Below are 12787 nucleotides of genomic sequence, written 5' to 3'. Positions count from 1 at the left end.
GGGTGTTAGGGTGTATAGGGAGAGGTATTAGTAGCGGGGTGTTAGGGTGTATAGGGAGAGGTATTAGCAGCAGGGTATTAGGGTGTATAGGGAGAGGTATTAGCAGCAGGGTGTTGGGGTGTATAGGGAGAGGTATTAGCAGCAGGATGTTAGGGTGTATAGGGAGAGGTATTAGTAGCGGGGTGTTAGGGTGTATAGGGAGAGGTATTAGCAGCAGGGTATTAGGGTGTATAGGGAGAGGTATTAGCAGCAGGGTGTTGGGGTGTATAGGGAGAGGTATTAGCAGCGGGGTGTTGGGGTGTATAGGGAGAGGTATTAGCAGCGGGATGTTAGGGTGTATAGGGAGAGGTATTAGCAGCAGGATGTTAGGGTGTATAGGGAGAGGTATTAGTAGCGGGGTGTTAGGGTGTATAGGGAGAGGTATTAGCAGCAGGGTATTAGGGTGTATAGGGAGAGGTATTAGCAGCAGGGTGTTGGGGTGTATAGGGAGAGGTATTAGCAGCGGGGTGTTGGGGTGTATAGGGAGAGGTATTAGCAGCGGGGTGTTGGCGTGTATAGGGAGAGGTATTAGCAGCGGGCTGTTAGGATGAGAGCTGCAGAAATCAGCATCGCCGCGCAGAACGCAGCTCACCTGGTTCGTCACGCCGCGCCTCTGGTTGATCGCCACGAGGTAACGCAAGACCAGCTTAGTGGCTTCTGTCTTACCGGAACCGCTCTCACCGCTGCAGGCGGGTGGGGGGGGGGGGGGGGGAAAGGGACGGGAAATCAACTCCCAATCAGCTTAGTCACTGCGTCGCCGGCAGTGACGGGGTTAATGCCCTCTCGCCTCCCACCCCCCAGCCTTTAGCACGGGCACGAGGGGCATCCCAGAATGGTCACGCACCTGATGATAATACACTGGTTGTGTTTGGCATCCATCATTTTGGTGTAGGCTATATTTGCGATAGCGAAAAGGTGTCTGCAAGAGAAAGCAGGAGGTAGCACGGATCGGGTCTTAAAAATGGCAACTGGCAGCCAACAGATTAAGGGCTGTATCTGCTAAGTGGTGCTAAGACCTAATGCAGGCGGGGGGGGGGGGGGGCGACTCCAATCCTCAAGGGCCACCAACAGGACAGGTTTTCAGGATATCCCTGCTTCAGGTTTTCAGGATATCCCTGGATGTGGCTCAATCCATTCCAGCTTCAGTACAGGTGGCTCAATCAGTCCCTGCTTCAGCACAGGTGCGGAAGCAGGGATATCCTGAAAACTTGACCTGTTGGTGTCCCTTGAGGACTGGAGTTGGCCGCCCCTGACCTAAAGCATCCTTGAAGTCAGTGGGCTGTATGGTATCAGGCGGCCCTAACTCTGCACAAGAGCAATTCTGCCTTCTCCCTCCTTTAGCCGCCCCCAAAATCCCTTTCCAGTGATCCATCGGGATGATATTAATGGGTACTGGGTGCCTTTTTTATTTCTTATAGATGAAGAGATGTCTTCAGACAGACAGGTCTCCTTGGTCCTGTTCCGGTTATTGGGTGGCAGAGAGGACATGCATGTTGGACAGAGTGCACTCACGGAGGGTTCTCTCCCAGGGCTTTGCCTTCATACTGCAGCACATGGTCCGTCCCGTAGATATTAAGCATCCTGTACGGGTTCACAGACAGCAGAATGCTGCCGATGTACGTCTGGAAGAACGACAGGTAGCAGATTATAGGCTAGGGGGGAACCATTTTTTCCCAGGGAAAAATCAGGGCAACTGTCGCACAGGCGCGAACGGCCAGAGCCGACCGCGCGTGCACGACCGACCCACAGTGACTGCGCATGCGCAGCAGCCAAGAGACGATTGCGCATGAGCGGCTGACAAGAGCCGATTGCGCATGCGCGGCAAACAAGAGCCGATTGCGCATGCGTGGTTGACAAGAGCCGATTGCGCATGCGCGGCTGCTGAGTGCCGATTGCGCGTGCGTGTCTGGGAAGAGTCGATCGCGCACGTGCGGCCAGCAAGAGCCGATCGTGCATGCGCTGGATCGGCTCTTGCCGGCCGCACATGCGCAATCAGCTCTTGGCGGCAGTGCATTCGCGATCGTGTGGGCCATTCGTCCCATGTGCGCAGCAAGAGCCAATCGCGCATGCGCAGGATCAGCTCTTCCCTGCCGCACATGCACGATCGGCACTTGACGGCCGCGCTGTCTCAAAAACATGACGTTTTGGCACTTTTCAAAAAGTTATCGGGACACAATGCCAAAAAAAAAAAAAACAGACATCCGGTCACTCAATCATAGGCCCATATCTACTAAGCAGTCTTCTGCCGTGAGACACATTCTGGCGTTAGAAGACGCTTCGCCGCTTGTCAATGGGATGCAAGACACCTTTACGGCAGAACGCTGCTGGGTACAAAGGGACCGGAATGCCCTTGCACCGGACTGGGCAGGCCCCCTGGAAGTAAAGGGCCGTGGTCTGGTGGAGCCATCGAGATACTCACATATATCATTTCCCTGTCAAACCTTTTCCGCAGGTTACCGAGTACTGATGCTTCCTGCAGGTCCCTGCAAGGAGAGGAATGTGTGAGGGCAGCGGTGCCAGGCTGGAGATTGCTAGGAGAACAGGTGCAAATTGTGTCTGGCTCACTTTGTGTCAATGTATCCAGCTAGCATTTTGGGGGGAGCTGGTTTATAAGAGGTGTGGGAGGGGAGGAGAGAGGGACACATTATTCTCTAAATCAGGGGTGGTCAATTTCAGTCCTCAACGGCCAGAAACAGGTCAGGTTTTAAGGATATCCCTGCTTCAGCACAGGTGGCGCAGTCAGTCTTCGACTGAGCCACCTGTGCTGAAGCAGGGATATCCTTAAAAGTTGGGTTGCCAGGTGTCCAGTATTGAAACGGACTGACCTGTATTTGTCACTGTACCATACTGGACATGTATGTGTATACCGGTATTACCTCTCTGGACATAGTGACCTGACCGGCTTGGGGGGGCCACGGGATTTCCCCGAGCAGGGCTGCTGCTTGGGGGCTGGGCAGCTTCCTGCAGGGTAATACAGCCAATCAGGAGGAGATGTTAGGAGTCTGGAGGTGGGGCCAAGTTGAGGAGGAAACAGCATGGAGTGGATAGAGGTGAGAGGTGTGTGTGTGTGCCTCGAGCGTGTCGCACCTTTCACCATTGTGTCCCAATATTTTTGGAGAAGCCGCCTTGCAACCCTACTTAAAACCTGACCTGTTGGTGGCCCTTGAGGACTGAAGTTGACCACCTCTGCTCTAAACGAATATTCATCTTTATTCCTGACACAAACTCTTCCCCCCGAGCTGCATTCCCAGATCTCGGGGTCCTGCCGCTGAGATGAACACGTGACCCAGATTCAGGGCGTCTGAGGGGGATACTCACTCCAGCTGCGTCATGTCGTGTGTCCCATTCTCATCGCGCGGCTCTGCGGCGGTCCCTGCGCTTGGCGGGCTGCCCACGGGCTGCATCTAGTGTCAATCACAAGCGTGTGAAGAGAGACAGCTCAGGGCCCATGGGGACGGCTGTACAGGGGCAGGTAGTGCTGGCTGGTTCTGGCCCACACTGCTTCCCATTATTTCCAAACATATAAGGCCATATTACTGAGCAGTGCTAAGGCCTTGGCCATGTTTAGTGCTGGCTGGCGGAAGCGTGTTAACGCGCGCTCCCGCTCAGCACTGAGCCCCTACTGTCGCAATTAGAGCGGCTTTAGTAGGGGCTCACCTGTGCTTCCGCGCGCTTGCGGAAGCGCAGGTCTTAGGGGAATTTAAAATTCCCCCGCTTGCCGGCGTGACAGGCCGGTCACGTGAGCGGTTCGCTCAATGAGGGCGAACCAGCTCAGTGACGTCACTGGCCCGCCCCCGGCCAGTGACGTGCCCGCCCCCAGCCTGCCCCCTTACGGCGAGCAGGACAAGCAACCGCAAGGCCAGGGAAAGCACCCGCTTTCCCTGAGCCTCAGCGCGCATCAGCACGCCAGCGGTAAGCATGTCCAAGGCCTAAGACTGCCCACGTAAACATACAGTGCGGCGCGGTTTTTCAGCGCCAGACTTTGATTTTCTGAGGCCCTAAGCAACGCCGCGTTTAATAGGCCCGAAAAATTAGAAACAGATTTATTATTCTGACTGAAGGGACGGACCATTGAAAATATAACAATGACACTGAGATAAATGGTAGCATTATACAGGCATAATACAGGCATAATACAGGCATAATACAGGCATAATACAGGCATAATACAGGCATTATACAGGCATTATACAGGCATAATACAGGCATTATACAGGCATTATACAGGCATTATACAGGCATAATACAGGCATTATACAGGCATTATACAGGCATTATACAGGCATAATACAGGCATAATACAGGCATTATACAGGCATAATACAGGCATTATACAGGCATTATACAGGCATAATACAGGCATTATACAGGCATAATACAGGCATTATACAGGCATAATACAGGCATAACCTGCTATACGGACCTTCACTTTATGGACTTATTTACAATAGCACCATTCCCCTGTGTGCGTACGCTCGCTTCGCAAGTACAACACTTTTTCTGCCCTACAGACCGCCACAGTTGTGCGACGCGCTGATTCCCCTCGCCCAACTGGAAACCGGCAGCTCGCGCGAGCGCCTCTGAGTAGCACACAGGCGCGTCCTGAACAGCAATACCGGCTCCCTACCTCTGCCCAAGTGAAAAAAAGGTAGCGCGTCACTTTAAGTACATTTTCGCTTTACATCTGGACCCATTGCGTACGTTAATGCGGGGTACGCCTGGACTGCCATTATTATACACAAAGATGATGGTAAAATGAGCAGCGTTTGCACATCACATTCATTTTAATATTAAAACATTTTCTTTCGTGATTCTGGGGAGCAAAGTCACTGATAATGTCTTGAAACGATAAACTACGAAGTTGGTCACGTTCGATGCACATGAGGCTTAGGGTCATATTTGAACAAAAATAGCCATATATATATATAATGTATTTATTATATAATATACTGTATAATCTTCTTTTCCCCCCTATCTTCTTTATTTATCATCCGATTTGAAAACTTAAAATGCTTTCATTTTTTTCTATTTTTCAGGCCCCTCATATTGTGAGTCGCTAAGCTTATGCACAAGTCCGGCACCGCTTACGGCTAAGCACTGCTTAGTAAATAAGCCCCTCTGTTTCTTGGGATTTATTATGAGAATCAGATATGACAGGTTAGATTTCCCTTTGAAAGGGTACAAGTCGCTGGAGCTTATTTCTCTCCCTCTCAGCATGAAACGATTCTGGAGGGGGTGAGTTTAGCACTGGGTCTGACAGCAGAAGTGTGGATTCCTGATAATAAAACTGTGGTCTTTATTGCAGGCACAGTAGCGAGATGCGTCACTGTGTCACCCTGCAGTAAGAGACACAGACAAAAGGGACGTTAGATTCCGTCTGTCTCTGTGTCACCCTGCAGCGACAGGAGGATAATCTCTGTCCTATATGTCCTTCTATCCCTGTGTCACCGGACAGTAAGATACTCTCTGTCCTATAGGTCCCTTCTATCCCTGTGTCACCGGACAGTAAGATACTCTCTGTCCTATATGTCCCTTCTATCCCTGTGTCACCGGACAGTAAGATACTCTTTGTCCTATATGTCCCTTCTGTCTCTGTGTCACCTGACAGTAAGATACTCTCTGTCCTATATGTCCCTCCTATCTCTGTGTCACCGGACAGTAAGATACTCTCTGTCCTATAGGTCCCTTCTATCCCTGTGTCACCGGACAGTAAGATACTCTCTGTCCTATATGTCCCTTCTATCCCTGTGTCACCGGACAGTAAGATACTCTTTGTCCTATATGTCCCTTCTGTCTCTGTGTCACCTGACAGTAAGATACTCTCTGTCCTATATGTCCCTCCTATCTCTGTGTCACCTGACAGTAAGATACTCTCTGTCCTATATGTCCCTTCTATCCCTGTGTCACCGGACAGTAAGATACTCTCTGTCCTATATGTCCCTTCTATCTCTGTGTCACCGGACAGTAAGATACTCTCTGTCCTATATGTCCCTTCTATCTCTGTGTCACCTGACAGTAAGATACTCTCTGTCCTATATGTCCCTTCTATCTCTGTGTCACCTGACAGTAAGATACTCTCTGTCCTATATGTCCCTTCTGTCTCTGTGTCACCTGACAGTAAGATACTCTGTGTCCTATATGTCCCTTCTGTCTCTGTGTCACCTGACAGTAAGATACTCTGTGTCCTATATGTCCCTCCTATCTCTGTGTCACCTGACAGCGAGTGAAACACAACCCATTGCCTCCTTTTGCCTCTGAGATACAACGTGACAGCTCTATAACACAACAATTCCATGACTATGACACATGTAAGATGTGCACAGACCAGCCATTAAACACGCATGCACATAGGCAGCGGCGTGTTCTGAATGTACAACGCAGTAATGGAATATCCACCTCCCCAGGCCACGCGCACCGTCTCCCATGTGGCCTCTTCCACCAGCTGGCTGCCAAGACTGAACCTTTCCACTTCCTAATTAAATCTCCCCCCTCCTATTCTAACGAAGCTTCCCCAGCCTGGATCAGTTCCCCACATTTACATAAACCCCTTTTGTTAGGCGATCACACACCTGGGAGTGACAGCGTGTGTCGTGTCTGCCTTCCAGCCTCCTTTATGTCACGTATTGTGAGCCAACTCCAACTGCATTGTACCCCTGTCACATCATTGCAAACGGAGTCCTGCGGTGAGCTAAGGACAAGGTTCAGTCCAAGGAGCGCACACTTCCCAGCTGGAGGGGGAAATACAGCCCCTCAGACCCACACTGAGCACACACTTCCCAGCTGGAGGGGGAAATACAGCCCCTCAGACCCACACTGAGCACACACTTCCCAGCTGGAGGGGGAAATACAGCCCCTCAGACCCACACTGAGCACACACTTCCCAGCTGGAGGGGGAAATACAGCCCCTCAGACCCACACTGAGCACACACTTCCCAGCTGGAGGGGGAAATACAGCCCCTCAGAGCCAAACTGAGCACACACTTCCCAGCTGGAGGGGGAAATACAGCCCCTCAGAGCCAAACTGAGCACACACTTCCCAGCTGGAGAGGGAAATACAGCCCCTCAGACACACACTGAGCACACACTTCCCAGCTGGAGGGGGAAATACAGCCCCTCAGAGCCACACTGAGCACACACTTCCCAGCTGGAGGGGGAAATACAGCCCCTCAGACCCACACTGAGCGCACACTTCCCAGCTGGAGGAGACAATACAGCCCCTCAGACCCACACTGAGCACACACTTCCCAGCTGGAGGGGGAAATACAGCCCCTCAGACCCACACTGAGCACACACTTCCCAGCTGGAGGGGGAAATACAGCCCCTCAGACCCACACTGAGCACACACTTCCCAGCTGGAGGGGGAAATACAGCCCCTCAGACCCACACTGAGCGCACACTTCCCAGCTGGAGGGGACAATACAGCCCCTCAGACCCACACTGAGCACACACTTCCCAGCTGGAGGGGAAATACAGCCCCTCAGACCCACACTGAGCACACACTTCCTAGCTGGAGGGGGAAATACAGCCCCTCAGACCCACACTGAGCACACACTTCCTAGCTGGAGGGGGAAATACAGCCCCTCAGACCCACACTGAGCACACACTTCCCAGCTGGAGGGGAAATACAGCCCCTCAGACCCACACTGAGCACACACTTCCCAGCTGGAGGGGGAAATACAGCCCCTCAGACCCACACTGAGCACACACTTCCCAGCTGGAGGGGAAATACAGCCCCTCAGACCCACACTGAGCACACACTTCCCAGCTGGAGGGGAAATACAGCCCCTCAGACACACACTGAGCACACACTTCCCAGCTGGAGGGGAAATACAGCCCCTCAGACCCACACTGAGCACACACTTCCCAGCTGGAGAGGGAAATACAGCCCCTCAGACCCACACTGAGCACACACTTCCCAGCTGGAGGGGGAAACACAGCCCCTCAGACCCACACTGAGCACACACTTCCCAGCTGGAGGGGAAATGCAGCCCCTCAGACCCACACTGAGCACACACTTCCCAGCTGGAGAGGGAAATACAGCCCCTCAGACACACACTGAGCGCACACTTCCCAGCTGGAGGGGGAAATACAGCCCCTCAGACACACACTGAGCGCACACTTCCCAGCTGGAGGGGGAAATACAGCCCCTCAGACCCACACTGAGCACACACTTCCCAGCTGGAGGGGGAAATACAGCCCCTCAGACCCACACTGAGCACACACTTCCCAGCTGGAGGGGGAAATACAGCCCCTCAGACCCACACTGAGCACACACTTCCCAGCTGGAGGGGGAAATACAGCCCCTCAGACCCACACTGAGCACACACTTACCAGCTGGAGGGGAAATACAGCCCCTCAGACCCACACTGAGCACACACTTACCAGCTGGAGGGGGAAATACAGCCCCTCAGACCCACACTGAGCACACACTTCCCAGCTGGAGGGGGAAATACAGCCCCTCAGACCCACACTGAGCACACACTTCCCAGCTGGAGGGGAAATACAGCCCCTCAGACCCACACTGAGCACACACTTACCAGCTGGAGGAGGAAATACAGCCCCTCAGACCCACACTGAGCACACACTTCCCAGCTGGAGGGGGAAATACAGCCCCTCAGACCCACACTGAGCACACACTTCCCAGCTGGAGGGGGAAATACAGCCCCTCAGACCCACACTGAGCACACACTTCCCAGCTGGAGGGGGAAACACAGCCCCTCAGACACACACTGAGCACACACTTCCCAGCTGGAGGGGAAATACAGCCCCTCAGACCCACACTGAGCACACACTTCCCAGCTGGAGAGGGAAATACAGCCCCTCAGACACACACTGAGCACACACTTCCCAGCTGGAGGGGAAATACAGCCCCTCAGACACAAACTGAGCACACACTTCCCAGCTGGAGGGGAAATACAGCCCCTCAGACCCACACTGAGCACACACTTACCAGCTGGAGGGGGAAATACAGCCCCTCAGACCCACACTGAGCACACACTTCCCAGCTGGAGGGGGAAATACAGCCCCTCAGACACACACTGAGCACACACTTCCCAGCTGGAGAGGGAAATACAGCCCCTCAGACCCACACTGAGCACACACTTCCCAGCTGGAGAGGGAAATACAGCCCCTCAGACCCACACTGAGCACACACTTCCCAGCTGGAGAGGGAAATACAGCCCCTCAGACACACACTGAGCACACACTTCCCAGCTGGAGAGGGAAATACAGCCCCTCAGACCCACACTGAGCACACACTTCCCAGCTGGAGGGGGAAATACAGCCCCTCAGACCCACACTGAGCACACACTTCCCAGCTGGAGAGGGAAATACAGCCCCTCAGACACACACTGAGCACACACTTCCCAGCTGGAGAGGGAAATACAGCCCCTCAGACCCACACTGAGCACACACTTCCCAGCTGGAGGGGAAATACAGCCCCTCAGACCCACACTGAGCACACACTTCCCAGCTGGAGGGGGAAATACAGCCCCTCAGACCCACACTGAGCACACACTTCCCAGCTGGAGGGGGAAACACAGCCCCTCAGACCCACACTGAGCACACACTTCCCAGCTGGAGAGGGAAATACAGCCCCTCAGACCCACACTGAGCGCACACTTCCCAGCTGGAGGGGGAAATAAGAGCCCCTCAGACCCACACTGAGCACACACTTCCCAGCTGGAGGGGAAATACAGCCCCTCAGACCCACACTGAGCACACACTTCCCAGCTGGAGAGGGAAATACAGCCCCTCAGACCCACACTGAGCACACACTTCCCAGCTGGAGGGGAAATACAGCCCCTCAGACCCACACTGAGCACACACTTCCCAGCTGGAGGGGGAAATACAGCCCCTCAGACCCACACTGAGCACACACTTCCCAGCTGGAGGGGGAAATACAGCCCCTCAGACCCACACTGAGCACACACTTCCCAGCTGGAGGGGGAAACACAGCCCCTCAGAGCCAAACTGACTACTTGTGACCAGTAGCGGATTTCCTGCTAGGCCCGGGCGTAGGGCGGCAAAATTTTATCTGTTGCGGCCTCCTCCTTACCTGCCGCCCTCCTCCTCTTTCTGAGCCCGCAGCGTCAAATGGCGTCACGGTGTCGCGTTACCATGGCAACGTGACGCAGTGGGAGGTCACGTTGGTGACGGCAGTTCAGGAGAAGGAGGGGGCGGCAGGTAAGAAGGCAACCTAGGGGCTGTGATAAGGGGCGGCGGATTTTGAAATTCTCCGCTGCTTGTGACCCTGCCCAGGGACTTAGGGTTGTCAGGAGTCCGGTATTGAACGGGACTGTCCTGTTTTTGGACTCTGTCCAATAAAAAAAACGAGAGGGAATACTGGACATGTATGTGTATACCGGTATTACCTCTCTGCGCGTGTATGTGTATACCGGTATTACCTCTCTGGGCGTGTATGTGTATACCGGTATTATCTCTCTGCGCGTGTATGTGTATACCGGTATTACCTCTCTGGGCGTGTATGTGTATACCGGTATTACCTCTCTGGGCGTGTATGTGTATACCGGTATTATCTCTCTGCGCGTGTATGTGTATACCGGTATTACCTCTCTGGGTGTGTATGTGTATACCGGTATTACCTCTCTGGGTGTGTATGTGTATACCGGTATTACCTCTCTGGGCGTGTATGTGTATACCGGTATTACCTCTCTGGGCGTGTATGTGAATACCGGTATTACCTCTCTGGGCGTGTATGTGTATACCGGTATTACCTCTCTGGGCGTGTATGTGTATACCGGTATTACCTCTCTGGGCGTGTATGTGTATACCGGTATTACCTCTCTGGACATGTATGTGTATACCGGTATTACCTCTCTGGACATGTATGTGTATACCGGTATTACCTCTCTGGACATGTATGTGTGTAAAGGTATTAACTCTCTGGACATGAATGTGTATACCGGTATTACCTCTCTGGGCGTGTATGTGTATACCGGTATTACCTCTCTGGGTGTGTATGTGTATACCGGTATTAGCTCTCTGGACATGTATGTGTATACCGGTATTACCTCTCTGGACATGTATGTGTATACCGGTATTACCTCTCAGGGCGTGTATGTGTATACCGGTATTACCTCTCTGGGAATGTATGTGTATACCGGTATTACCTCTCTGGGTGTGTATGTGTATACCGGTATTACCTCTCTGGGCGTGTATGTGTATACCGGTATTACCTCTCTGGGCGTGTATGTGTATACCGGTATTACCTCTCTGGGCGTGTATGTGTATACCGGTATTACCTCTCTGGGCGTGTATGTGTATATCGGTATTACCTCTCTGGGCGTGTATGTGTATACCGGTATTACCTCTCTGGGCGTGTATGTGTATACCGGTATTACCTCTCTGGGCGTGTATGTGTATACCGGTATTACCTCTCTGGGCGTGTATGTGTATACCGGTATTACCTCTCTGGACATGTATGTGTGTACCGGTATTACCTCTCTGGACATGTATGTGTATACCGGTATTACCTCTCTGGACATGTATGTGTGTAAAGGTATTAACTCTCTGGACATGAATGTGTATACCGGTATTACCTCTCTGGGCGTGTATGTGTATACCGGTATTACCTCTCTGGGCGTGTATGTGTATACCGGTATTAGCTCTCTGGACATGTATGTGTATACCGGTATTACCTCTCTGGACATGTATGTGTATACCGGTATTACCTCTCAGGGCGTGTATGTGTATACCGGTATTACCTCTCTGGGAATGTATGTGTATACCGGTATTACCTCTCTGGGTGTGTATGTGTATACCGGTATTACCTCTCTGGGCGTGTATGTGTATATCGGTATTACCTCTCTGGGCGTGTATGTGTATACCGGTATTACCTCTATGGGCATGTATGTGTATACCGGTATTACCTCTCTGGGCGTGTATGTGTATACCGGTATGTATGTGTATACTGGTATTTGCTCTCTGGGCATGTATGTGTATACCGGTATTACCTCTCTGTGCGTGTATGTGTATAACGGTATTACCTCTGTGGGCGTGTATGTGTATACCGGTGTTACCTCTCTGGGCGTGTATGTGTATACCGGTATTACCTCTCTGGACATGTATGTGTATACCGGTATTATCTCTCTGGGCGTGTATGTGTATACCGGTATTACCTCTCTGGACATGTATGTGTATAACGGTATTACCTCTCTGGACGTGTATGTGTATACCGGTATTACCTCTCTGGGCGTGTATGTGTATACCGGTATTACCTCTCTGGACATGTATGTGTATACCGGTATTACCTCTCTGGGCGTGTATGTGTATACCGGTATTACCTCTCTGGGCGTGCATGTGTATACCGGTATTACCTCTCTGGGCGTGTATGTGTATACCGGTATTACCTCTCTGGGAGTGTATGTGTATACCGGTATTACCTCTCTGGGAGTGTATGTGTATACCGATATTACCTCTCTGGGTGTATATGTGTATACCGGTATTACCTCTCTGGGTGTGTATGTGTATACCGGTATTACCTCTCTGGGCGTGTATGTGTATACCGGTATTACCTCTCTGGGCGTGTATGTGTATACCGGTATTACCTATCTGGGCGTGTATGTGTATACCGGTATTACCTCTCTGGGCGTGTATGTGTATACCGGTATTACCACTCTCTGGGCGTGTATGTATATACCGGTATTACCACTCTCTGGGCGTGTATGTGTATACCGGCATTACCTCTCTGGGCGTGTATGTGTATTCATTAAAGTGCCATAGTAGG

The 12787-nt window shown here is 52.1% G+C and overlaps 1 protein-coding gene across 6 annotated transcripts in view; it reads right to left on the bottom strand.

Annotated features, from left to right (window-relative positions):
- The window catches only part of MYO15A (myosin XVA), a 159920-nt gene that overhangs the window by 117214 nt on the left and 29919 nt on the right, over window positions 1-12787 (bottom strand). For 5 of the 6 annotated variants that reach the window (XM_075565895.1, XM_075565890.1, XM_075565894.1 and 2 more), the window contains exons 2-6: window positions 3358-3443; window positions 2459-2522; window positions 1552-1661; window positions 884-958; window positions 632-722 (exon numbers count right to left, since the gene is read on the bottom strand). In XM_075565895.1, coding sequence (XP_075422010.1) covers window positions 632-722; window positions 884-958; window positions 1552-1661; window positions 2459-2522; window positions 3358-3443 — 426 coding nt within the window. Of the gene's footprint in view, window positions 1-631; window positions 723-883; window positions 959-1551; window positions 1662-2458; window positions 2523-3357; window positions 3444-6608; window positions 6686-12787 lie in introns of those variants that run through there. The other variant, XM_075565893.1, reaches the window with a different exon arrangement.

The sequence above is a fragment of the Ascaphus truei genome, chromosome 11, assembly GCF_040206685.1.
Source record: "Ascaphus truei isolate aAscTru1 chromosome 11, aAscTru1.hap1, whole genome shotgun sequence".
In the NCBI taxonomy this organism is placed as follows: Eukaryota; Metazoa; Chordata; class Amphibia; order Anura; family Ascaphidae; genus Ascaphus; species Ascaphus truei.
This window is presented reverse-complemented; position numbering and strand designations above follow the sequence as displayed.